The sequence below is a fragment of the Musa acuminata genome, chromosome BXJ2-6 (assembly GCF_036884655.1).
Source record: "Musa acuminata AAA Group cultivar baxijiao chromosome BXJ2-6, Cavendish_Baxijiao_AAA, whole genome shotgun sequence".
Classification (NCBI taxonomy): domain Eukaryota; kingdom Viridiplantae; phylum Streptophyta; class Magnoliopsida; order Zingiberales; family Musaceae; genus Musa; species Musa acuminata.
The window spans coordinates 27,592,915-27,619,523 of record NC_088343.1 but is presented as its reverse complement, the minus strand read 5'-3'; the positions used below and the strand labels follow the sequence as shown (position 1 = coordinate 27,619,523).

At 39.1% G+C, this 26,609-nt stretch overlaps 1 protein-coding gene across 3 annotated transcripts; it reads right to left on the bottom strand.

Moving 5' to 3' along the window:
* Window positions 1–21,590: 21,590 nt before the first annotated feature.
* LOC103988792 (uncharacterized) lies at window positions 21,591–26,402 on the bottom strand. 3 transcript variants are annotated; one of them, XM_009407427.3, is made up of 8 exons: window positions 26,247–26,402; window positions 25,653–25,778; window positions 25,368–25,451; window positions 25,179–25,276; window positions 24,756–25,075; window positions 24,326–24,557; window positions 23,537–23,741; window positions 21,591–21,895 (listed from the first exon to the last, which is right to left on the bottom strand). In XM_009407427.3, exons 2-8 carry the CDS (start codon window positions 25,746–25,748, stop codon window positions 21,815–21,817), a joined length of 1,116 nt encoding a protein of 371 aa, XP_009405702.2. In that variant the 5' UTR covers window positions 25,749–25,778; window positions 26,247–26,402; the 3' UTR covers window positions 21,591–21,814. The 3 variants fall into 3 exon arrangements, with proteins under 3 accessions (XP_009405702.2, XP_064969516.1, XP_064969517.1); XM_065113444.1 differs by having other exon boundaries at window positions 26,026–26,375; XM_065113445.1 differs by lacking the exon at window positions 23,537–23,741 and having other exon boundaries at window positions 26,026–26,378.
* Between the last annotated feature and the right edge of the window lie 207 nt (window positions 26,403–26,609).

Here is a 26,609-nt window from a genome sequence, read left to right as displayed (position 1 = left end):
AAAATTTCAGGAGACATCACCTAGGGTTGATAGCCATTCAATTCCGAGCACCACTTCATGGTCTTCCAAGGGTAATAAAAAGAAATTCACAAATAATTCTTGACCTTGTAAAATTAGTTTTATCTTTGAGCACTTGCTGTCACAGGTTAAAATCCGTCCATCGGTGACCTTGACTTCAAATTTGTCACAACATTCAATGTGGTAAGCTAATCGGGCTGTAACTTTTCTATCCATAAAATTATTAGTGCTGCCTGTATCAATCAAAATAGTGATAGACTAGTGTTTCAGAGTTTCCCCAATTTTCATAGTTTGTGGATTATAGTAGCCAGCCAATGCAAGCACTATATGTGTGACGGCTTCAACATCATTACGGTTTCCACTTCTTCATGATCGGAATATGATACTTCTACTTCTGGTTCCTCCTCGATCATTTCAATCATCAAAAGTCTTCCTTGTTTGCATCGATGCTCCTTACTCCACTTTTCATCACAATGCCAGCATAAATCCTTCGCTAACCTTTCTTTGAGTTCTTCTCGAGTTAATCTGCTAATGTTATGGTTTCAACTAGGAGTAGATGAGGTAGGTTGCCTGCTAATCACCTGTTTATTGGCACCTTTGTTTCGACGATATTCCACACTGATTTTTTCTTCATGTAGGCATGCAAATGAAATCATAGCCATCATAGTGCGGGGTTGACGAGCCTTAACCTCGCACCAGATCTTAGGAATAAGTCCTTCAATAAATGTACCCAAAAGTTATCATTTTGACCAATCTCTGGCTTGGTTTGATAATCTTTCAAATCTACTCTGATATTCCAATACTGTAGAAGTCTGACGGATTTTGGCAAATTGGCCATCAACATTTTCATATTCGGATGGGCCAAAGCAAACAAGAAGCCCTCTTTTGAATTGCTCCCATGAAGGAACTCCCTGACAAGTTTCGTACTAATCATACCACTAGATTGCATCTCCATCGAGCTGAATCGGGGCCACTTCTACCTTGGATTCTTCTGGGGTTCTATGAAAACGAAAAAAAAATTTCGCCCTAGAGATCCAACTGGTCGGATCCCCATCTTCCCATCATGGAAATTCTACCCTGATGCATAGGTAGTGTGTGTCACCATCCTAGGGCCCTTTTCCTGTATCTCTCGATCTGTTCCACGTAAAACTAGAGCTCTCATCTTGTTAAAACCTGCTAAAGTGCTCCAACAAGCTCTTTTTGAAATCATGAAGAGTTTCTTGTAGCCAACTCTCGATTCTGGTTTCCAATGCTTCCATTTATGTCTTCACTGAGTTATCGGCAGTCATTGCGTACGATTGCAAGTCGTTAATCCCCAGTTCTTGTTTCTGATGTCTAGTCAAGGGCATCTGCACAATAACTGGGTAGTAGCAGCGATGGTGGTGGTAGCTGATGTTCGCAGCAGCAAGGGGACCCACGTGACTATGGTGCGGTTGGAAACAGGGGCAGCAAGGTGAGTTGCCTGCGCTTTGTTCTGTTTCGGTTACAAAGGATGCAGGGCAAGGTGGAGCGACGGTTGGGAGGCGAGCGGCGGTCGTCGGACGGTGGCCCATAGTGGTGATGGGTCGGCTGGGCGGCGACGGTGCTCGAGGGGAAGAGGAGTGCTGGAGGAGGCACGGTTGGTGGAGGCGCGGTTGGAAACAAAGGCAGCAGCGGTGAGTTGCCCTGTTTCAGTCGCCGTGGGGAGGAGGGCAACCGGCAGCTTCGGCTGCGACCCGGGGGGGGCATGGTGGCAGGGAAGTTAGGGTAGTGTCACCGATAGTATCAACAATGAAGGGGTGGTCCGCCGGCAGGGAGACGACGCTAGTGGTCCTTCTCGCTCGAGCGAGATGGGGAAGCGAGGAGGAGAGTGGCGGCGTTGGTCGATCAGCTAGGAAGCAGCACCGGCAGTGGGAAGGAGGTAGCAAAGGTCGCTGTAGGGCGCGGCCTGTCGGAGAGCAGGGGTGGCGGTGGGGAAGAAGGGAAGCAGGGAACCCTTCTCGGTGGCCGCCAGGGTAACAACACTTTCTTCCTTTTTTTTTTTGGATAGTTACGTTGCAGCGAGAATGCTAAGGATCACTACTCTGATACCAAATGATAAGACCCTAAAGTCTTATTGTCGCTCTGATACCAAATGATAAGACCCTAAAGTCTTATCGTAAAAAAGAAGAAGAGAAAGGGATGATCACTTCGAGGGGATCGGCCTCCTTGATCGCTTCGATGGGATCAGCCCTCCTTAATCGCTTCAAGGGGATCGGCCTCCTAGGGTTTGTCAAAAGATAAAATAATATTTTTTATAGATAATTGAAAAGAAGCAGTTTCATCCCCATTTATAGAGTTCTGACTTTGGCTAAACTAAATAGACTTAATAAATATGCAGAAAATAAAATTAAAGCACAAAAAATAAAAGAAAAAAAAAGGATCTTAATACAGAGTTAATGGGATTATCTCTCAATCTCAACTCTAATTATATGCTAACTATGATTTCTAAGACATAATCTAAGTAAGATAAGTCTGGTTTCTTCCGGCGATCTTCTGACGAACTTCCAATGATCTCTCAGAAATGTTCCGGTGGACTCCCGACAAGCTCTTGGACTTCATGATGATCTTCTTAGTGAGTTCTGATGAGCTTCTTTGGCAAGCTCCTAGACTTCTCGGTTGGTTCCGGCAGAACTTCCGACGAACGTCCAAACTTCCGATGAACTCTCGAACTCCTAACGAAATCACGTTCTTGACTCTGAGACTTCATTTTGCTTTATACCTTGCTATCATAGTTAATCCTGCACACACAAAAATACACTTTGATCTAGACAATTATTACTAAGAATGAATCATGTTGTCCGGCATGTCATTGGTCCATCGACGCTTCGTCTGATTCTTCGACGCATCATCCTCTCTTACGACCTATTGCCCAATTGGTCAGTTAACCTTTGCAACTCTGATATCCTTGGTGCAATATCTGCTCTTCTTGGCCCGATGCCTGAATCCATGGCCCGAAGCCTTCTGTCGATACGTCAACCGATCCTCCAACCCGATGTCTAATCTTTTGACACGTTTTCCTCTGACCCAACATGATTCTTCCTTCTTTAATTGTCTCTCCCTGATCGAAGCATCCTGCGTCACTCAAAATACAAATTAAATCATAAACACTATCAATTGGTTTCATCATCAAAATTCGAGATTCAACACACACTAGTCTATCTGGTTATCTCGATGTCCCTCTCGAGTAACCTATGACTGGGATTATTTAGGATCTGTGTTTAAAGGCGAATCAATCTCATTATCGTGATCTCATCACGATCTAATTCCCATTGCACAGATCCATGGACATCACAATGTATTCAAGCAACAAGCAATATAAAGTGATAAAATATCAAATAATAATAGTAAGTAAAAAGACTACATGTTAAGTCCCATGTGCCATCACTCATATGATCTATGACTAGTAATCTCCCACTTGACCTAAAGTCATTCACCTATGTGTTTGATCCCTATCAAACTCTTGTGATGCTCAAAGATAATATGAGACAACAGTTTTGTTAGTGGATCTACGATATTATTTTCGGATGAAACTCTTTCCACTACTATATTTCCTCGGGTCATGATCTCTCTAATCAAGTAGAACATCCTTAGAATGTGCTTAGACTTTTGATGAGACCTGGGTTTTTTCACTTGAGCAATCACCCCGCTGTTATCGTAATATAAGGGAATCAGTTCCTCATTGCCTGACACGACTCCTAGATTTGTGCTGAACTTCTTCACCCATACTCCCTACTTTGTTGCCTCTACTGTAGCAATGTACTCCATTTTTCTGGTCGAGTCAGTAGTAGCATCTTGCTTGGAACTCTTGCAACAAACAACTCCTCCATTTAGGGTGTACACATACCCTGAATTTGACTTGCTATCATTGACATTGGGTTGGAAACTCGAGTTCATGTAGCCTTCAACCTTGAGGCTACTACCTCCATTTACCAATAAAAGATCCTTAGTTTTTCTCAAGTACTTAAGGATATATTTTATTGCTTTATAGTGCTCCAAGCCTGGATCCACTTGATACCTGCTCGTGACACTCAGAGCATACGCTATATCAGGCCTGGTATATAGCATGGAATACATGATAGACCCTATAGTTAAGGCATAGTGTATCCTATCCATGTTCGCCCTATCTTTAGGAGTCTTTGGGGACATACTCCTTAAAAGTGATATCCCATGTCTCATCGGTATGAGACCTCTCTTGAAAATTTTCATGCCAAACCTTTTGACAATAGTGTCAATATATATGGACTAGGACAAGCCAAGCATCCTTTTGGATCTATCTCTATAGATCTGAATCCCCAAGATATAGGATGCTTCCCCTAAGTCCTTTATGGAGAAGTGTGTAGATAACCAAGTCTTTACTATGGATAGCATTCCTACATCATTCCAAATGAGTAGGATATCATCCACATATAACACCAAGAATGTGATAGCGCTCCCACATACCTTCCTATATACAAAAAGCTCATTTTCATTCTTAACGAAGTCATAAGATCTGATTGTCTCATCAAATCTTATTTTCCAACTTCGGGAAGCTTGCTTTAGTCCATAAATGGACCTAAGCAATCTACACACCTTATTTGAGTAGTCCTAGGACATAAATCCCTCAGGATGTGTCATATACACCTCCTGTTAGGAACAAGAGCGGCACTAAGAGGGGGGGTGAATTATTGCAGCGGTAAAAATCATGTCGGTTCTAAAATTTTCTCGTCCGTACGTTCGATTAAAACCGAATTCAGAAATGCTAAACTTTGAACTCGAAAACTTTCGTGCAAAATGTAAAGAGGAGCTTGAGGAGGTTTGCAATAATATAAATTACACAATAGAAAAGAAATCCAGATTTTAGAGTGGTTCGGTCGTCATGACCTACATCCACATCGCTGATTCCTCTTCCGTCGAGGCCACCGGCATCCACTATCGGTCTTCCTTCAATAGGCGAAGACCAACCACCTTTTATAACTCGATTCTCCTTTTACCGAGTTTAGGAGATAACCCTTACACCTCCACTTACTCCTCTCTCAAACTATTCTAACACTTAGAACTTTTGATAGGAGTTCACATAAGATTGCAGTAGCGTTTCTTTCTATTTTTACTCTCAAGTCTTGTGTGTTTAAACCAGGGATGAGAGGGGTATTTATAGGCTTCATGTTGATTCAAACTTGGAGCCTAAAAACATCTCATCCCGAGTTTCCTAGGTCCAGGCGGTACCACCACCTGTGCTGGGCGGTACCACCGCCAGTGTCGGTTTGACACTAACACTGCACTGGGCGGTACGACCACCCAGTTTGGCGGTACCCCGCCTGAGGGGCTGTGTTGGGTGGTACTACCACCTGGCACCCTGCCAGGGGTGGTACAATCGCCCAGACTAGCGGTACCACCGCCTGACATAGTCTCGAAGACTATGCCACGATAGTGTCACCTCTTAGCGTACTATTTGGGCCTCTCATTGGGCCTAACACAGTCCTTACATGGGCTTAGCTGGCCCCTAATTGGGTTAGCCCAAATCCAAACCCAATTACGTGCTAACTATGATTCCTAAGACATTTGCTAAGCTAAACAAGTCCCTATGTCTTGGTTTCTTCCGGCGAGCTTCCGGCGAACTTTTGACGAACTCTCGGCAATGTTCCGGTGGACTCTCGGCAAGCTCCTGGACTTCATGATGATCTTCTTGGCGAGTTCCAACAAGCTACTCTGGCATGCTCCGAGACTTCTCGGCTAGACTTCCGACGAACATTCGGACTTCTGACGAACTCTCAAACTCCCAACGAAATCGCGTCCTTGACTCCGGGATTTCATTTTGCTTCATGCATTGCTATCATAGTTAACCTTGCACATGCAAAACACACTTCGATCTAGACAATTAATACTAAGCATTAATCATGTTGTCCAGCATGTCATTGGTCCCTTGACGCTTCGTCTGATTCTTCGGCGCATCATCCTCTCTTGTGGCCTATTACCTAATCGGCCAGTTGACTCCGTAACTCCAATATCCTTGGCGCAATATCTGCTCTTCTTGGCCCGATGCCCGAATCCATGGCCCGAAGCCTTCTGTCGATACATCAATCGATCCTTCGGCTCGACGTCTAATCTTCTGACATGTTTTCCTCTAGCACAACATGATTCTTCCTACTTTAATTATCTCATCCTAATCGAAGCATCCTACATCACTCAAAATGTAGATTAAAACATAGACACTTATCAATTGGTTTCATCATCAAAATCCGAGATTCAACAATCTCCCCCTTTTTTATGATGACAACCAATCGATGATGGAGTTAACCTTAACTCCCGGAGTTTAAACAAACTCCCCCTATCAATATGTCATATTGATAGAACCTTGAATTCAAGCTGAATTCAAGTCATTACAAATTTCATCATTAATATTTGCAATACATCATCATGCATAACATGATCATACTTCTCCCCCTTTGTCATCAACAAAAAGGAGAAGTGTATCTTCCATATGTTTGGAATACAAGTTCAATACATTACATCATAAATCTCCAGTTTTATCATCATGCAAGCTAGTAAAAATTTTACAACAATTTAGAATATGCAAGCTAGCAATTTTGAGATGTTCAATATAGCAAGTTCTTTCTTCTCTTTTGAGAAGTACGATTTTTGCTTTCTTTGCAATGTGCAATTTAGCAATTTTTGCTTTCTTCTTGTATTGTGCAAGCTAGCATCTTCTATCTCCCCCTTTGTTATTATCAAAAAGAAGGGAAGATCCTTTACATCAATTTTCAAATTATGACAAAGGTAAGGTAACAAAGATGAAAAATCAAGTCATGAATATCAAAACAATTTTTCAACATGAATAATTCATCATTGCAGGCATCAAAATAATATCATGAGTGTTTCATACATTCATAACATCACATGAAGAATATCAAAAAGAACTTAGTGATGAGATATACTTAATAAATTCAAAGAATTTTACATAATAAAATTCAAGTCATAAACCTTAAAAGATGTCATGAGAGAACACATAAACGATCTTGATTCATGTATAATATCTCTCAATTCATTATGAATCATAAAAATTATAATTCTGAAAAATCATGATTCATTTGGATAAAAAGATTATCGATTCATACATTTGAATAAATATTTTTAAATCATCACTTCAACTCATCATGCATAATTTCAACATGTAAAATCATTAAACATGATACAATCATTTACTTTCCAAACATTCATCATAATTTTCAACTCATTTAATTTATTAAATTAACATAATATCATGAGTATTTCATGATTTCATACAATCACATGAAAAATTAGCGATGAGATATACAAATCATGAAGACAACTTGTGAATATTAAGAGACATATTATGATTCTTTTTAGATAACTCAAATAGTGAAAAGAAAGAATCATAGTAAACAATCTTGATTTATAAAAAGAATACTCAAGTTATAATTCTGAGAAATCAAGAGAAACCATGATTCATTTTAACAAATCTCCTCTTTAATAAATAGCGTAAAGAATTCTTAGGAGATCATGAAAATTCTTGATTCATATAAAAGATTTCATGAGAAATTATGATTTCGATAAAACTCACTCAAATTCATCAAATCATTTTCATAGTCCAAGAGATTCACAAAAGCATAATATACATAGATTTATTAATCTTTTATCAAAAAATCAATAAGATAGAGATGTTTCATACAAGTATGCGTTTATCTTTTTATTGCAAATAAAAACATGCATCAACTTTTAGGATCGAAAAAATGAATTTTGTCATAAAAACCATCAAGACCAATAAATCATAAATTACCCAAAAATCATCATTACTTCAAATCATCATGCATAATTTAAATATAAAATCATCAAGTATGATACTTACATTATTTCATATAAGCATGCCTTTTTCATTTATGCTAAATCAAAACATGCATTATTTTTAAAACCAAAAAAGTCACTTTCATTATGGTAAAAATCAATAGTCCATACATCACTAAAATCATCATGCATAATTTCGAAATATAAATTTATTAAGCATGATTATTATGTATCACTACTTTGGGCATGACATCAAAACATGGTTTCAAGTTTTCAAGGTATGCACAAATTCATATTAAGCATGATATCAAACATCTTAACATTTTCATTAAGACATTAAGCATGATTTCATTAGACATAAATCATTTTCAATCAAAATTAGAAATCATGAAGATACATATTATTTCTTCTTAAAAACATACATAGGATTAATCATATTTGGTGCAAAGCATTAGATTAACATTTTGATATATTTTCATAAAACATATAATTTTCATGATCATTTAAAAAAAATTACTAGAAGGATAAGCATGATTCCTAATTTTTTACATTTTCATTATATTATTAAACATATAATTTTAAAGAAAAATAATTATTCTAAACTAAATTAAAAGAAACTTATGAAAAGCATCATGTAATTTTGAAATAAATTAATGGAGTTTTGATTACCTCATCGTTCAAAGCCATTAAGGCGTAGTTTGCCACCTCACCTTTGTTGATTTTTTCCACATCTTCGAATAAGCTCGATTCGTCTTTTGGCGACTTCTTCTTCGTTCATAGCAAGTAGTTCCTTTCTTTTTGTTCTTTAACTTTTGTTTAATGAACTTTTTAAATTTCATAGTGATGAGTTCAAGTTCACCATCACTTGAGCTTATGCTTGAGTAGTTTTCGATTGTTCTAAGTCCGAAATCCTTCATGTTCTTTGGAAGGTGGTTCTCAAGTTCTTTACGTGCATTGCACATCATTTCATAGGTCATTAGAGACCCGATAAATTCTTTGATCAAAAAAATATTCAAAATGTTTTATTCTTGTATAACTGTTATTTTCGAATCCCAATTCTTAGAAAGCGATCGTAAAATCTTGTTAACGAGTTCAAAGTTCGAAAAGCTTTTACCAAGAGTTTTTAAACTATTGACGATATTCGTAAAATGGGTGTACATGTCTCCAATGATTTCACTTGGTTTCATATAAAATAATTCAAAATCATGCATTAAAAAATTAACTTTAGAATCCTTAACACTACTTTTGCCTTCGTGTGTGATTTCAAGAGTGTACCATATGTCAAAAGCCGTTTCGCATATAGAAACCTGATTAAATTCAATTTTATCTAAGGCATAAAATAGAGCGTTCATAGTGTAAGCATATACAATCTGTAATTATGCTAAATCAATTATGCGGAATTAACCTATATGCCAGGATTGAAATTCAATACATAGATCTAATTATACGATGCGTACCTTTTGATGCCATCCGTTCAGAGATCTTGTTTGATCTGCTCAGCACACCGTGATCCAAGATTGCTGCAGGCTCCGTCTTTAATCCGATCGCGCTGCTACGGAATCTGCAGGGAGTGCGAAGAGTAGACCCTTTCTCCTCTCTTCCTATCCTTTCACAGGATCACACAGATTGATGGATTTAGGGAGAGGGTTTTAGGGAGAGAGTCGAGGAGAATAACTGAATTCCTCAACGGAGAGATGCGTCTATACGTGTCAACGTTATGACGCTCCACACACACTAACACACCCTCAACCACTAGAGATCCTATCCGTTTATAGGCGAGAGCAGAGGGTCTACGATGAGATGAGATCTCAGAAGATTTCCTCCCATCAAAGATATCTCTAAGGAATCGTTCCGTAGTGGACTTAGTCTTGGCTAAAATATCGCAACGGAACCCAATTCTATTATATATCTTATTCAATAAAAGGGCCATATATTCTAACATCCCACTTGGCCCATTAATTGATAAGATATAAAAGAGATACAAAATCAAAACAAACAAAACAAAATTTGTTTGAAAACAATTTTACCTAATTGGATTCCAAAAATTTTGAAAAGCATTTTATACATGGCCATGTTTTAAAATAAGCCAATAAGTCCAATAATCACAATAATACTATATTAAGTCCAACTATCAATGCGAGTCATAGCGGTTGTATTTCATCAATGTCATACTCCCTTCTATGTACCACAACATTGTTAGTCTTTCCTAACATAGTCCATAATGACCCCTGTAATTTGTCTTGTCAAGACAATCCTGTTATTACATTCAACCATAATATGCATAAACATAAATGTAAACAGGATAGCAGAAACAGATAACTTTTAATTAAATAAAAGTCAATAATAGCATCCACATAAACATGCATCACCATATCCTTTATGACTTGCTCACAAGCCCCATTCTAAGAACATGTTCTTTGAATATTTTGCACTGTAAGGCTTTTGTCAATGGATCAGCAATCATCATAGTGGTGCTCAAGTTCTCAATTGACACTTGCTGTTTCTGAACTCTTTCTCTAACCACCAAGTACTTTATCTCAATGTGCTTGGAACCACTAGAGTACTTGCCATTCTTAGAGAAGAAAACTGCTGCGGTGTTATCACAAAATATCTTCAGCGGCTTGGCAATTGAGTCGACCACACCAAGTCCTGAGATAAAATTTCGCACCCATAAAGCTTGATTTGTGGCCTCAAAGCATGCCACAAATTCAGCTTCCATTGTTGATGATGCAATAAGCGATTGCTTTGCACTTTTCCAAGAAATTGCCCCACCAGCTAACATAAATACAAATCCTGAAGTGGACTTCCTGCTGTCGAGGCAATTTGCAAAATCAGCATCTGAATATCCAGTTACTTCAAGCTGATCAGATCTCCTGTATGTGAGCATATAATCTTTTGTCCCTTGTAGATATCTCATTACTTTCTTTGCAGCTTTCCAATGTTCAATTCCTGGGTTGCTTTGATATCTTCCCAGCATTGCAACTGCAAAACTGATATCTGGTCTTGTACAGGTTTGAGCATATAATAGACTTCCAACTGCGCATCCATAAGGAATATTCTTCATTTGATTCTTTTCTAAGTCATTTCTTGGGCACTGGTTTTGACTGAATTTTTCACCTTTAGTAATAGGCACATCATTGGTTGAGCAAAGCTGCATATTAAATCTCTCCAAGATACGATCAATATATCCTTTCTGAGACAATCCTAATAATCCTTGAGATCTATCCCTGAATATCTCAATGCCAATGACATAGGATGCCTCATTCATATCAACCATCTTAAAGTTCTTGTTGAGAAACATCTTGGTTTCGTGCAATAAACCAAGATCACTACTGGCAAGTAAAATATCATCCACATATAAGACCAATATAATAAACTTGCTCCCACTTACCTTCAGGTATATACACTGATCAACAGTGTTTTCCTTAAATCCGAAGGAAGTAATGGTATTATGAAACTTTATATACCATTGTCTGGAAGCTTGTTTAAGGCCATAAATGGATTTCTTAAGTTTACAAGCCCAACTTTCTTTTCCCTTTTCTATGAATCCTTCAGGTTGTTCCATATAGATTTCCTCATCCAGATCCCCATTAAGAAATGTTGTTTTCACATCCATCTGATGCAACTCAAGATCATAATGAGCTACTAATGCCATAACGATTCTCAATGAATCCTTTTTAGAAACAGGAGAAAAAGTCTCATTATAGTCGATGCCTTCCTTCTGAGAAAAACCTTTGGCCACAAGTCTGGCTTTATATCGTTCGATATTGCCCGTTGAATCACATTTTGTCTTAAAGACCTATTTATAACCGACTCTTTTACAATCATTGGGCAATTCAACGAGATCCCAGACATCATTCTGTACCATTGATTTTAACTCTTCTTTCATTGCATCATACCATTTTTCAGAATCGTTACTTTCTATGGCTTGTGAAAACGATAAGGGGTCTCTTTTTATTCCTATATCATAATCTGATTCTTGTAGATATACAACATAATCATCAGAAATGGCATGTTTCCTTTTCCTTTGAGATCTTCTCAAATCTGCCAATTGTGATTGTTCTACAAGATCATCAGCGACGACATCAACATCATGTGAGAGTTCTTGGATGTTATTTTGTTGTTCACCCTCATCAATACTCTCATTGATTTGAGGAACAACAATCTCTCGGACAGGAGATGATATGGGAGAATTAACCTGAATCTCCTCAATATCAAAATTAATCCTTCGAGATTTTTCACTCCCACTGATTTCGCCATTTTCTACGAATTTTGCATTACCAGATTCTACTATTCTCATACTATGATTAGGGCAATAAAATCTGTATCCCTTGGATTTTTCTGGATAACCAATAAAATATCCTGAAATAGTTCTTGGCTCCAATTTCTTTTCATGTGGATTGAATACTCTTATCTCTGCAGGACATCCCCAAATATGTAAATGTCTCAGACTGGGCTTCCTACCAGTCCATAACTCAAATGGAGTCGATGAAACTGACTTGCTAGGAACCCTGTTCAAGATGTACATAGCTGTCCTAAGAGCTTCACCCCACATCGACTCAGGTACAGAGGAATAACTCATCATGCTCCTAACCATATCCATCAGAGTACGATTTCGTCTTTCAGCAACACCGTTCTGCTGTGGCACACCTGGTAATGCATATTGAGCACAAATACCCCGTTGTTCTAAGAATTTAGCAAAAGGACCAATATTCTGACAAGATCCATCATATCTGCCATAAAATTCACCACCTCTGTCAGATCTGACAATTTTAACTTTTCTATCTAATTGTCTCTCAACCTCATTTATGTATACTTCAAGAGTATCAACGGCTTGAGACTTTTCATGTATTAGATAAACTTTGTCATATCTGGACAGATCATCTATAAATGTGATGAAATATTTTTCTCCACTAAAACAAGGAATGTGGAGTGGTCCGCAGATATCAGTATGAATAATCTCAAGGAGTTCTTTGCTTCTTGTGGCATTTTTCTTTATTTGTTTAGTTTGCTTTCCCTTAATGCAATCTATACAAATATCAAAATCAGTGAAGTCTAAATGTTCCAAAATATTATCCTTCACTAATCTTTCAATTCTTTCCTTGGAGATATGCCCCAATCGTCTATGCCACAATATGGAAGATCTTTCATTATTGAAACTACGTTTTAATCCAACATTTGATTGCAGGGTCATTAGTGTCTTTGCAAACTCAAGATCCAAATTAATTCTGTACAAACCATCACAAAGAATTCCAGAACCAACTTTTATTGAATCGTAAAATATGCTGAGTTTGTCACTACCAAAAGAAATACAATATCCCAACTCATCAATTCTAGAAAGAGAAATCAAATTTCTAGAAATTGTAGGGACATAACATGTGTCAACAAGATCCATCAAGTGACCCGTCTCTAAGCGTAGACGATAAGTTCCCATTGATATCACTTTCGCTTTAAGACGATTTCCCATAATGATGAATCTTTCATGTTCTTTTGGTTTCCGAATTGAAAGGAATCCCTGCATGTTATTTGTAACATGAGTTGAAGCACCGGAATCTATCCACCAAGTGTTAGAAGGAACTTCTGTAATGTTTGATTCGAAACATACAAAGGTCGAGTTAATACCTTTCTTTTCGAACCAAGTCTTGCGTTTAATGCAATCCTTCTTCACATGTCCTTTCTTGCCACAAAAGAAGCACTTTACAGTAAAGGCTTTCTTTTCATTAGTCTGTTTAACATTTCTAGACTTAGCAAATCTCTTTGATGGATGATGCTTCAACTTTCTTTTCTTGTTACCACCTCCTTGAGTAGTCGTCATGGCATTATATGAATTTTCCTGCCTTAATCTCAATTCTTCCTGAACACACATGCTAGTCAACTCATTCAAGTCCCACTTATCTTTATTTGTATTGTAGTGAATCTTAAATGGGCCAAACTGAGAAGGAAGAGAATTGAGAATAAATTGCACAAGGAAGGATTCATCAACATTTATGCCTAATGTTTTAAGTTTTGCAGCTTTGTCAGCCATATTGAGGATATGATCCTGAATTCCTCGAGTACCATCATACTGAGCCGTAGTCAGTTCTTTCATCAATGTGCCAGCCAATGACTTATCAGCAGATTTAAATCTGTCTTCAATAACCTTTAAATATTCCTTTGCGCTAGTTGCAATCGGTAATGAAGTCTTTATATTATTTGCAATTGTCATTCTTATGAACATTAAACTAAGCCTATCAGATCTTTCCCAAGCCTTCATTTCATTAACTTGTTCTGCAGTACTTTCATCAGTCAAGTCTGCAGGCTTTTCAACAAGTAATGCTAGATCAAGATCTAATACACCCAGTGTGAATTGCACATGCTCTAACCATTCTGAATAATTTGATCCAGAAAGTACAGGGACATTTGAAGCATATGAATGTATATGCGGAAGTACTACTGCAAAAAGATATATAACAACATTAATGCTTTGAGTTTGTCAAAAAATTGATGAACTATTGATATCATCTATATTACACCTTTGGGTGAAATATTGACATATCTAGTGTTCACTCAAGAATATTTTTGGAGGACTGATACCATCCTTGAGGAATAGGTATTGTTACCTTTGGGTATAAAATCCTAAACTACAAGGATATCTAAAATAGTATCATCCTACCCCATCACATAATTATTTGAATTAGATTCTCCTTTGGGATTATCTAAATCTCATAATTATATGTGCCATTATGAATATTATTTCTTTAATATCATTTAGGATTAATTCTTTAATATTATTTTATAAGTCATTAGTCCAGGTCACTTTGGTGGCTACAAGACTAATGCCATGATATAAAATAAAATGTCCTATAAATGATAAAACTTTTATTGTAATTCATATCACAAAAGTCTATCATCCTAGGCCACTTTGGCAGCTACTAGTCAGATAAAACTTAAGGAAATAAATTACAAATAATATTCATCAATATTTCTTTAATTTTGCTAAGCAGTTCAATAATAAAATAACAATAATAATTATTGAACATTTATGTAAAAGCAGTTCAATAATAAATAACCATAACAATTACTAAACATTAATGCAAAGCAATTCAATAATAAATAACAATAATAATTATTAAAATTTAATGCAAAACAGTTCAATAATAAATAATCATAATAATTATTGAACAATAATGCAAAACAGTTCAATAATAAATAACCATAATAATTATTGAACATTAATAAAACTCATATGATAATTTCAAGCATATACATGTGAATAAATAAATGAAAATTCCAAAAAAAATAATTGGATTTTAATTTTATTTACCACATATATAATGAATAATTCATATGAGAAAACCATAAAATAAACCATAATTTATAGTTTTTTTTTTTAACAAAATTAAATCCAATCAAATAATCAAAAAATATAATAATGATTAAAATTAATCATAATTATAATAAATGATATTTATCAATTTTATAATTGAGAATTTAAACTAAATTTCTCAATTTCATAATGATAAAAAAAACGGAAATATTTGATAAGATATAAATCGAAAATATGCGAATGGCAGAACTGTAATTTGGCAGAAATTAGACCCGAGGGCAAAACCATAAATATGTTGACAGAACATAAACTGTAATTACGATATTTGCAAAGGGTAAAACTGTAATTTTTAAAATCCTAGCCTCGATGGTAAAAACGTAAATATGCCAAAACCCTAATCTGCCATCGCCGCCGCCGCCGCCTGCGCGAGCGGCGCTGCCGCTGCTGCCTGCGGCCTGGTCGCCTGTACGCGGCTGCGGGCTACCGCCTGTGCGCGGCTACCGCCTGTACGCGGCTACGGGCTACCGCTTGTGCGCGGCTACCAGCGACCGCCTGTGCGCGGCTGCCAGCGACCGCCTGTGCGCGGCTGCCAGCGGTAGATCTAGCCTGTGCGCGGCCACTGCCGTCATGGCGCTGCCGCCGCGGGGCTGCTACTGCTCATGCGCGGCCGGTGCCGCTGCGGCGGTTCCTACCCGCGGGTGGCTGCTGCCAACACGCGGCCGCCGCCTGTGCACGGCCAACTCACGCATGGCCGCCTCCTGGGCTGTCTGCCTGCGTGCGGCCGACCGTCGCATGGACGGATTCTGGCCGTGTGCGACCGGGGTTCTGTGATGCCGTCGCACGGACGGAGTTCTGTGATGCCGTCGCACGGACGGAGTTCTGTGATGCCGTCACGTGGACGGGGTTCTGTGATGTCCACATATGGGACGAGTTCTGTAATGTCCGCATATGGGACGAGTTCTGTAATGTCCGCATATGGGACGAGTTCTGTAATGTGTACGCTACTCGGCGTAACCGCAGATTTGCAGCGAGGTCGACGGTGACCATTACTGCTTAACAGTTCTTGGAAGATAAAGGTAATTATGCATCGTAAATTAATTTACAGATCTAATGCATGATTTCAAAAACCTGGCTCTGATACCAATTGTAAGCATATACAATCTATAATTATGCTAAATCAATTATGCGGAATTAACCTATATGCCAGGATTGAAATTCAATACATAGATCTAATTATACGATGCGTACCTTTTGATGCCATCCGTTCAGAGATCTTGTTTGATCTGCTCAGCACACCGTGATCCAAGATTGCTGCAGGCTCCGTCTTTAATCTGATCGCGCTGCTGCGGAATCTGCAGGGAGTGCGAAGAGTAGACCCTTTCTCCTCTCTTCCTATCCTTTCACAGGATCACACAGATTGATGGATTTAGGGAGAGGGTTTTGGGGAGAGAGTCGAGGAGAATAACTGAATTCCTCAACGGAGAGATGCGTCTATACGTGTCAACGTTATGACGCTCCACACACACTAACACACCCTCAACCACTAGAGATCCTGTCCGTTTATAAGCGAGAGCAGAGGGTCTACGATGAGATGAGATCTCAGAAGATTTCCTCCCATCAAGGATATCTCCGAGGAATCGTTCCGTAGTGGACTTAGTCTTGGCTAAAATATCGCAACGGAACCCAATTCTATTATATATCTTATTCAATAAAAGGGCCATATATTCTAACACATAGCTCTAGCATTTAAGGAAAACATTGTTGAATCTCGTATTTTGATGATGAAACTACTTGATATATGTTTATGATTTAATCTGCGTTTTGAGTGACACAGGATGCTTCGATCAGGATGAGACAATTAAAGCAGGAAAATCATGTTGTGCCGGAGGAATATGTCAGAAGATTGGACGTCGGGCCAGTGGATCGGTCGACGAATCGACATAAGGTTTCGGGCCGTGGACTCGGGCATCGGGCCAAGAAGAGCGGGTATTGTGCCAAGGATATCGGAGTTGCGGAGTTAACTGGCCGATTGGGCAATAGGCTGCAGGAGAGGACGATGCGCCGAAGAATCGGACGAAGCGTCGAGGGACCAATGACATGCCGGACAACTTGGTTAATTGCTTAGGATTAATTGTCTCGATCGAAGTTTTGTTTTAAGTGTGCAGGATTAACTACGATGGAAGAAAGACATGCAGCAGGAGTTGCGCCGGAGTCAAGACAATGATCACGTTAGGAGTTCGAGAGTTCGACGGAAGTTCGGACAGTCGTCGGAGGTTCTGCGGGAACAAATCCGAGAAGTCCATGAGCTTGCCAAAGAAGCTCGTCGGAACTCGCCAAGTGGATCGTCACAAGTCCAGGAGTTTGTCGGAAGTCCGCAGGAGCATCACCGAGGGTTCATCGGATGATCGATGGAAGTTCGCCGGAAGCTCGCTGGAAGAAGCGATTGACGCACTGGAGCAAGTTGCAGTAAATGTCTTAGGAAATATTGTAGTTAGCACAATGATTAAGTTGGAAATGGGAGGTGATCCCATTAATTTAATCTTGGGGCAATTGGGCCCCTGAAAAACCCAAATTGGGCATAATGGATCAACCCATTCGGACCCTGATTTCTGCCAGGCGGTGGCACCGCCTGGGCTCAGTCTCCAAGCGAGACTAGGCGGTGCAACCGCCCCTGACAGGAGGTGGCACCACTTGAGCTCGGTCTTCGAGCTCTGGCAGGAGGTGCAACCGCCTCAATCAGGCGGTGGCACCGCCTCAGTCAGGCGGTGGCACCGCCTCAGTCAGGCGGTGGCACCGCCTGAGCTCAGTCTTCGAGCTCTGGCAGGAGGTGCAACCGCCCTTAACAGGAGGTGGCGCCGCCCAGAGGCTCAGTCTTCGAGCTTTGCCAGGCGGTGCAACCGCCTCAATCAGGCGGTGCAACCGCTAGATCCTAGAATTTCGGGAATTGACAGTTTTGAGCTCCAAATTCAAACTGGGTTGGGGCCTATAAATACCCCACCCTTTCAGCAATGAAAGGGCACCCAGAAACCACCGAAATTCTGATTTTACTTTGTGATTTTTAGAGCTCAAAAAGTATTGTATGAGTTGAAAGTTCTTCTTCCTCTTTTCTTCCAAGTTCTAATTTGTTAAGAGAGGAAAGAAAATTCTGTAAGGGTTGTCTCCTAAGCCCGTCAAAAGGAGTGAAACTGTAAAAGGGTGGTTGGCCTTCGCCTATTGAAGGAAGGCCTCTAGTTGACGTCGATGACCTCGTCGGTGGAGGAAGCCAAAAGTGGAGTAGGTCAAGATTGACCGAACCACTCTAAATCTCTGTTTGTATTTACTTTGAGCATCTTATCCTTACTGCAAATATCCTCAATAGCTTACTGCCTTCTGCGCATATACAATCATGTTTCAAGCTCTGCATTTTCCGAATCGGCATTTAGACGTAAATCGTTTTTATCGTATGAACATCATATTTCAGTTTGCGTTTACGTTCTGATTTCTATTATAACTGCAAACTGCCTTTATATCTTTGCTTTAACTGCATCTTGCTTGGTAACAAGTTAAAGTGATTTACGAATCGGATTTTCTACCGAAATCGCTCTTATCTTACGAATGCGATTTTAATCGTCGAAAGTTTTCTGCTGCACTAATTCAGCCCCCCTCTCTTAGTGCTCTTGATCCTAACAATTGGTATCAGAGCCCGGTATTTCTCATTTCGGATTTACACCCGAGAGAAATGGCTCTTCATGGCTTTCAAGAGGGCTTATCGGTTGTTCGTCCACCGTTGTTTAACGGATTGGACTACACTTATTAGAAAACTCGAATGAGAGATTTCTTGATTTCTATGAATTTGGATTTATAGAATATCGTTGAAAATGGTTTTCAACTTCCCTCATAAATCGATGAATGAATGGTCGGATTTGGAGAAGAAGTATTTTTCTTTAAACGCAAAGGCTATGAATGCCTTATTTTGCGCTTTGGACAAAAATGAGTTCAATCGGATTTCTACGTGCGAAACGGCTTTTGACATTTGGCGAACACTTGAAATCATGCACGAGGGAACTAGTAGAGTCAAAGACTCGAAAGTTAACATTTTATTGCATGATTTTGAGCTTTTTCGAATGCAACCAAGCGAGACTATAGGCGACATGTACACCCGTTTCACGGATGTCGTCAATAGTTTAAGAGCTCTTGGAAAATATTTTTTGGATTTTGAACTCGTAAACAAGATTTTGTGTTCTCTTTCTAAGAAGTGGGATTCAAAAGTAACTGCAATACAAGAAGCTAAAAACCTAAACAACTTACCATTTGAAGAACTAATTGGTTCGTTGATGACATATGAAATGGTGCACAATGCACATGATGAACATGATGAACAAAATCACCTTCCAAAGAACAGGAAGGATTTGGAACTCCGGACAAATGAACACCACTTGAGCGACGACTCAAGTGATGAGGACAATGATGAACTTGAACTTCGAACACTAAATCTTAATAAGTTTATTAAATAAAAATCTAAAATAAACAATAAACTTGAACGAAGGAAGAGGCCAAAGAAGAAGAATACAAAATGGGATGAATCGAGCTCCTCCGAAGACGAGGAGAAAATCAAGAAAGGCGAGGTGAGAAAATCAAGAAGAATACATGTACCTTCCGAGTGTTCCCATCAAGATCACGATAGAAAACCTCATTAGGAAGATCTTCGTCGGAAGAAACCAGTACACATGCTCGTGCAAATGCTAATCTCGTCTGAGCTGTTGTTGCTTTGTCGATGTAGAGTGGCTGTCCTAGAGTACTGCATAACTTTGCAATAAAACATCGACTCCAAAGATGTAGAGGAAGGCCTTGAAAGGATACCCATAATGGAATAGATTGCAGGCTATCTAACTCCAAACGGACATCAAGAGACTAGTGTCGTAGAATCATTGGATGGCCGCGAATAGTCCAGAATCCTTCGATGACCCGTTGCAAATCTTCTTCAGAGTATAGCTTGCAAACAAAGAATCCATTCTCCAGCATATGAAGATCAAATGATGATATTCCCCATCGAGTTTTGATAAATGAGGATAGTGGAAAATAAGATGTTTTGAGACCTACCACATAGCCAACAATCGCCATAGACCATGTCTCAATCAACTCTACTGAATCAGTAGTCTCGTATACAACAATCTTCTTATCAGCCTGAACTTCTGGAGTAAAGAATTCAAAGCTTAGATCCGGACTTCCAACCGGAGCCTTGAAGAGGCTAGTCCAAGGCTGGGGGTTACTGGAAATGAGAGCAAGCTGCCACGATCTAGAGTGCTACCTGCTTCGATGCTGCTTCGTCGAAGGAGTTTCTCTCTGGAGAGGATATGGTGGAGGAGCAACTTGAGAGGTAAGGGTAGGGTGTCTTGCCATCGTACCTACCCTCCCGCCACCGTCACTAGCCCTAGGGGCCATCGTTGCCATGTTTGATCCCTTCTCTAATCACTGCTACAATACTATTGCCCTTGGAAACAGCCGATACTGTAGTAAATCAGATCGCTGCTACAGTACCATCGCCCTAGGGAGATTTGGTATATATATATATATATATATATATATATATATATATATATATATATATATATATATATATATATATATATATATATATATATATATATATATATACACGCGCCATCAATTAGAAGTAAAGGAAAAAAAATATTTTTCTCTTTGTAATCTGAAAAATTAAAGTTTGAATCACGAAAGCAACCCATCTAAATATTGATGTAAGATTGATTATATACATCGACTTCTTCGTACCCCAGTGAGAGTCTTTGTGCAATGAGAAGTTTATTCTGGATGTAATACCCGACCATCCAACACAGGATGATGATCATGTGCTCTTAAATGAACACAATATTGCTAACTTAAATTTTTGTGCAAATTTTGTAAACCATAGGCCTTCAAGGAAGAAGGGTATTCCAGTCTCCTTGCCTCTGTTATTGTTGAACCACGTGATGCTCGACATAAGCGATGAGAGAATTCCACCCTCTTATGTTCCTTCTTATGGGCGCATGGATTCGCAGCCAACTTGAAGAAGAGATCAACAGGAATAAGAAAGTAGCTGCTAGCACACATTTCTGAACTTATTTTCCAACTGATAACTAGATTCCAACGGGCATAAAAATTGTGAGGGAATTTGAAGAATCAGATTCTTGACTTGGTTCGACATAACTGGCTTCAACTGCAGCAGTTCTTGGTTGTCCATGCTGATGACATGTTCCAGCCTGCACACTGGTCTCCTTGGTTTCAGCTGAAGAAAGACATTGACTTTTGGTTACACAGGATCACAACAACGGACAACAAGCACATCCCTGGCAAAAGGTTTTCGTCCAAGGAATTAACTCGAAAGCAAGCAAAGATCCATGCAATACCAGTCATCAGATGGTCTTCCTACGGCACATGGCAGCTGTAAAATGACAAGGAAAAAGGGAACGATGGAAAACCATGGAGCAGATTGATCTTACATAAGAATTTTATTACTACAAAGGATTATCACTACAAAAAATATAAGCCCTTACACAAAGCATTCCACCAAAATCAACTAGTACTGAAAGCATTGTGCAAGAGACAAGAGAAAGTGCCAAAGTAGTGCACTGTTATAATTTCAAAAAATGACTTCCTCACAAAAACAAGCACACTGGATATGCAGTCTGATTTTTGGACCGCAGAAATTATAATTTAATCATCCTGAATGACGATAGCCTCCTCAGCAACTTCCCAACAGCAACTCTCTGTTGACTCTTTGAATGAACAGCAACTCTGCAACAAAAGTTACAAAGTTTGTAGCTTAAATTTGAAAATGTTGTGGCACTACATTAGTCATGTCATCTCTTGACAGACTAATCCACAGAATAGATCTGGCAATTTATATCTAGCATGATTGCTTGGTTTGTTCAAGTGACTGAGCAAATAAATAAACACTTCAAATGAAGGAAACATACTAGGAAAGGAAGACGTGAGGTTGGAGCCTATCAATGGTCACCTTGTGTGCTGATAAATACATTGAATGAACCACCCAGATATGCAAAAAGGTCCTGTGAAGTCTCTAGGTGGTCCAACAGGATGATTCACATGCATATGGACTGGTAGCCAAATGGACCTATAATTTCCTGAAGATAAAGGCAAGTGTCTGATAGCCTAATAACATTACAATTTTATAATTATTTCTACGTTCTTGCTCAATAGTGCATCAAGGAACCTATGGAGAATGTTGTGCTGCCTAGAGATACCAGCAACTTATTTATTTGTTAGTCTGCCAATTTGTGAACATATACCAAGGACATCTCTCATCAATTGATTTTCTTGTTTTTCATTTATTAGTAAGATCACATCCTAAGACCAAAAAGACATACTATTATGATGATGGAAGAACATTAAGGATGACTCAAGTATCGTTGGCATAAATGGACATGCCAATCAAGTCCAGGATTCAGATGAAGCAACAAAAAGAAATGATTCTTCGTAGTTGAATATGAAAATAAGATATGAAGGATGTGAAGTTTTCTAACAAACCATGACTAAGTTATACTAAGGGCATACAAAAATAAAAATAAAAATGGAGAACTCAACCTGATGAGAACCACATTAGAAAATCAACAGTTAATTATAATTCACACATTCTTTTCATATTATCAAAAAAGGCTAGCTCCTTCCTTTTACATGTCATTACTTCGATAATATGTTGTCAATATTTTATCTGACACCCTATTTTAGACAAAGAGGATCCATGTGTAGTTGGGAAAAACAGCCCAACAGCTGCACCTTCCTATTATAGAAGGTACTCCTACACATAAGCAGAAAACCCAGCAGATGGGAAGGTGGCTCAAAGTTTTACCATCTATTGCCCTGATCTCTAATTTCCATCTAAAATGACATCTGTGGTTCATTTTGATTTATGATTATTTCATTATTAAAAAAACTAAAGTAAGAAGTTTTATATGGCCCTAATTATAAGAACATTTAGTACGAATCATTAAATGAGAATTACTAATCAAGAATTCATCTCAATACCTACTAGGAGATTGTCTAATATGTCTTGAGCTAATGGTTTTTGGCTAATATGTCTCGAGCTAATGGTTTTTGTCAGCAATTTCAGTTCTAACATTGTCACAATTTTGTAACTACCAGCACAATTAATGGACTGAAAACTGCTGAAATCAGGTCTTAGACTTTAAAGTTGAATTATCAAACACTCAATTTTTTTTACTTTACAAGTCTTCTCTGATGTAAACGAAAAGTAGGCCACACTGAAAAATTATTTAGCATAATATGAAAAGCAAATTTTTCTATCTTTCCAATAAAGGAAAACTGTTCAAGTTGTTAAAAAGTATTGGCTGTTACAGTAAAAGTTTTATATTCAATTGTTAAACCTTCAAAAGAGTGTAACCAACAAGGACTTACCCTGGAACAGGTATATACAATCAGAGTTATCCAACTCCAGCCATCTGCTGAACAAGCTGATGAACCATCAACAGCTTGCTGCAGAAAATATAATAGGGGGGACATCAACTGCATCTCATATATGCATGACGAGCCACATCGCTTGCAAATGTCAGGTTTCGCTAACTTAGTTTTAGCAAAAAGAGGATTACCACCATAGGAATACCTACGTAAAAGAAGTCACAGAAGAACAGTAAAAGGATCAACAAAAGTGCCAAGAAAATTCAATAGAAGAATCGTACATGCGAAAGTATGAGGCACAAATTTTCCATGAGTATTTTTACCTTATGCAGAAGAACTATTTATGTTTGGCTTTCTTCAAAAAAATAAAAATAAAAGAGAAACTCTTTGTAGAGAAAGCCTATTGTCATGTTACGACAACCTAGTTCAACGCAAAAGGAAACTGGAAACTGATATACCTAATAGGCAACCATGATAGATGCAACTTGTGCTTCAAAATTTCTCCATCACTAAATTGAAAATTAGTTAAGTACAAGATGTAACAGCTGAAAGCGCACCTAAGGCAACCAACAGAAGAGAAAAGAAATAAAAAGAAAAGCACCACAGGATTATGTATTTTTCTTTCCCTTTTCAGGCAATAGTTATATTTTTTCAAGTCCTCTGCATTTCTCTAAATGGCATGTCAATTTTAACCAACAAGTTTTCTGTTTAAGGATGTAAGTACTCAAGTTAAAAGTTCTTTGACCGGCCATCATGGAGACACCAAAGGACAAGATAAAATTAATGTACCTGAGGCACTGCTCTGGGTGTGCATCCATCTGTTTCTTGAACTTCAAATAAGTTCTATCGGCACCTAAAGCTCTATCATACTCATAAGTTTCTCTTTCCCATTGTTCTTCATCCTCAGTATCAGGAGAAGCACAATGGTTTTTGAGAGAAAGTGATGTGTAACCAGAACAAACAGCATCCATATCACCAGAGGACTCGACCTTTTGGGAATAGATATAGAAACAAGGGAGAACTACAACCAAAGAAAAATGCAAATTATCACAACAGCTTTAACTTTATGCAGCTCAAAATACAATTATATGGAACTTCCCTGATAAAGTAGGAAAACAGGAACACCAACTATTCGGCAATCACAACCTTTTGGCATATAATATCATCACTAAATTCATCTCTTATTCGGTAAGATCAGAAGTAACACAAGGAAAAGTACCTGGCACACCAGTGTCTTCCACTCTAGGGTTCGCTACTGTACCTCTGGCAGATGCATCCGTGATCTTGTGGCCATTTTGTTTCTTCAAACTCGAGGCTAGAGCAGCAGCTTCCGAAAGAGCCCGTGCTAAGTCCTCCATTTCTGTGTCACTGTCACTCACGTCGTTGACTTTGCTGGACTCATTACCCAACATGTTGTCCTCCAACCAGCTGTTAACTCTCGGAGCAGGAACAGATTCTTTTTCCAATGAGACAGCATTTGAAGAAGTAAGACTCGGTTTCATCTCCTCATGGTACTTCTGAATTCGAAGAGCTCGCCAGCTGCAAGATTGTGTGCAAATTGTATTCATTTTTACAAGCATGATTGATCTGAAACTAGAACCAAGATTAACGAACCAAGATTAACAAACCAATCTGAACAGACCTTCGAGGGTCAGTACCACAATTCAGGGCCAGGCAACCGAGAATATATATTGCACGATCCTCTATGTTCAGTTTTGGCAACGAAATAGGAGCATAAACCTGATATTAATGATATTGCATGCAAAATTTTATTGATTCCAGATTTTAAAAAATGCTTTTGATGTACTAGAGTAAGAAAACAACAAACTACCTGTGCCACAAGTGAGAGCCTCCCTCCACATAGACTACAGTGAAGAAGCTCACGGCTAATATCCACTTCTGGGATGGGCCAATCCTGCAAAGGCAAACCACCATGTTCCCTAGAACTCACCGTGAAATTACAAGAAAAAGAACCAATAACCGAGTTGAAAGGGAGATGTTTATAAAACAACGAAAAGATCGCATGGACAACCCAATATTACATCTTTTGAGCAAAATCTCATCGAAGATGAAGCTGGAAACCTCCAAAAATAATCAAGTTCGAAACTTTACGCACCGGCAATCCCCCAATCTTTGTCGTGTAATGATCAGCCTTCTCGCGGTAATCCTCCGCCCACGGCCCCGGCAAGCCAAGAAGGACTTCTCCCATCATTGTCCGCAGAGATCAGCGATGCCTACTCTTCTGTATAGTAAAGAGGAGAAAACTCACTGCAATATGGCAAAAAGACGTGCGCGAGAGGCACTGGAAACTGGAAGACGCTCGATGTGTGTGTGTGTGTGTGTGTGTGAGTGAGTGAGAGAGAGAGAGAGAGGAGGAGGAGGAGGCGGAGGAGGATGAGGCTTTAGGGATTCTATCGACGACTGCTTCCCCTACGGGTCTGATTCTTTTACCAATATACCTTCCGTATCAGAAACAATTCATCACTTACCCTTCAGTCCAGTCGTGCCAAATCCCCGAGGCTCGCCCGAGCGAAACTAGGATCTGCGACGAAACGGGGAAGAGGGATCGGGAAAGGGCGGGCTGTGACGAGGCGGGGAGCCGGGGGCTGCTATGAACAAGGAAGAGGGAGGAAGGAGGAGGGAGGAGGGAGGAGAAGGGACTGCGCGACGGCGAAGGAGAAAGAGGAGGAGAATAAAAAGAGAGAGATACCAGGAGCGGAAGAAGCTGCCGTCGCGCACCGAGGATACGCCGCAGTCACTGGGGAGAAAGAGAGTCTGCGGTTAGGGCAGGGGTGCCGGGGTGCCGGGGGTCGTTTGGTGTTGAACTTGAGACCATCTGGTTCAATCCGACGAGAGAATAAATCGGCTCGACCCAACCCCGAGTTGAATCAGGCGCACGCCCGGTTGACGTTTCAAACATCCCTCTTTTTAGAATGATCTACCACGGGTGACCCTTAAAACAATGAATAATATGTCATGTCAATTATTACCTGATTTATATAATTAATTCGATTTAAAATTCATTAAAATATTAAAAAAAATAAAATCACTGGCACACGTATCCAACTGATTT

Excerpts from the sequence above, each read along its gene's own strand:
- LOC103988792 (XM_009407427.3), bottom strand. The coding sequence starts at position 25,748 with ATGATGGGAGAAGTCCTTCTTGGCTTGCCGGGGCCGTGGGCGGAGGAT. Across the intron at positions 25,277-25,367 it reads GGCTCTCACTTGTGGCACAG|GTTTATGCTCCTATTTCGTT; the intron begins GTAGTTTGTTGT and ends CATTAATATCAG. Across the intron at positions 25,076-25,178 it reads TGTGGTACTGACCCTCGAAG|CTGGCGAGCTCTTCGAATTC; the intron begins GTCTGTTCAGAT and ends ACAATCTTGCAG.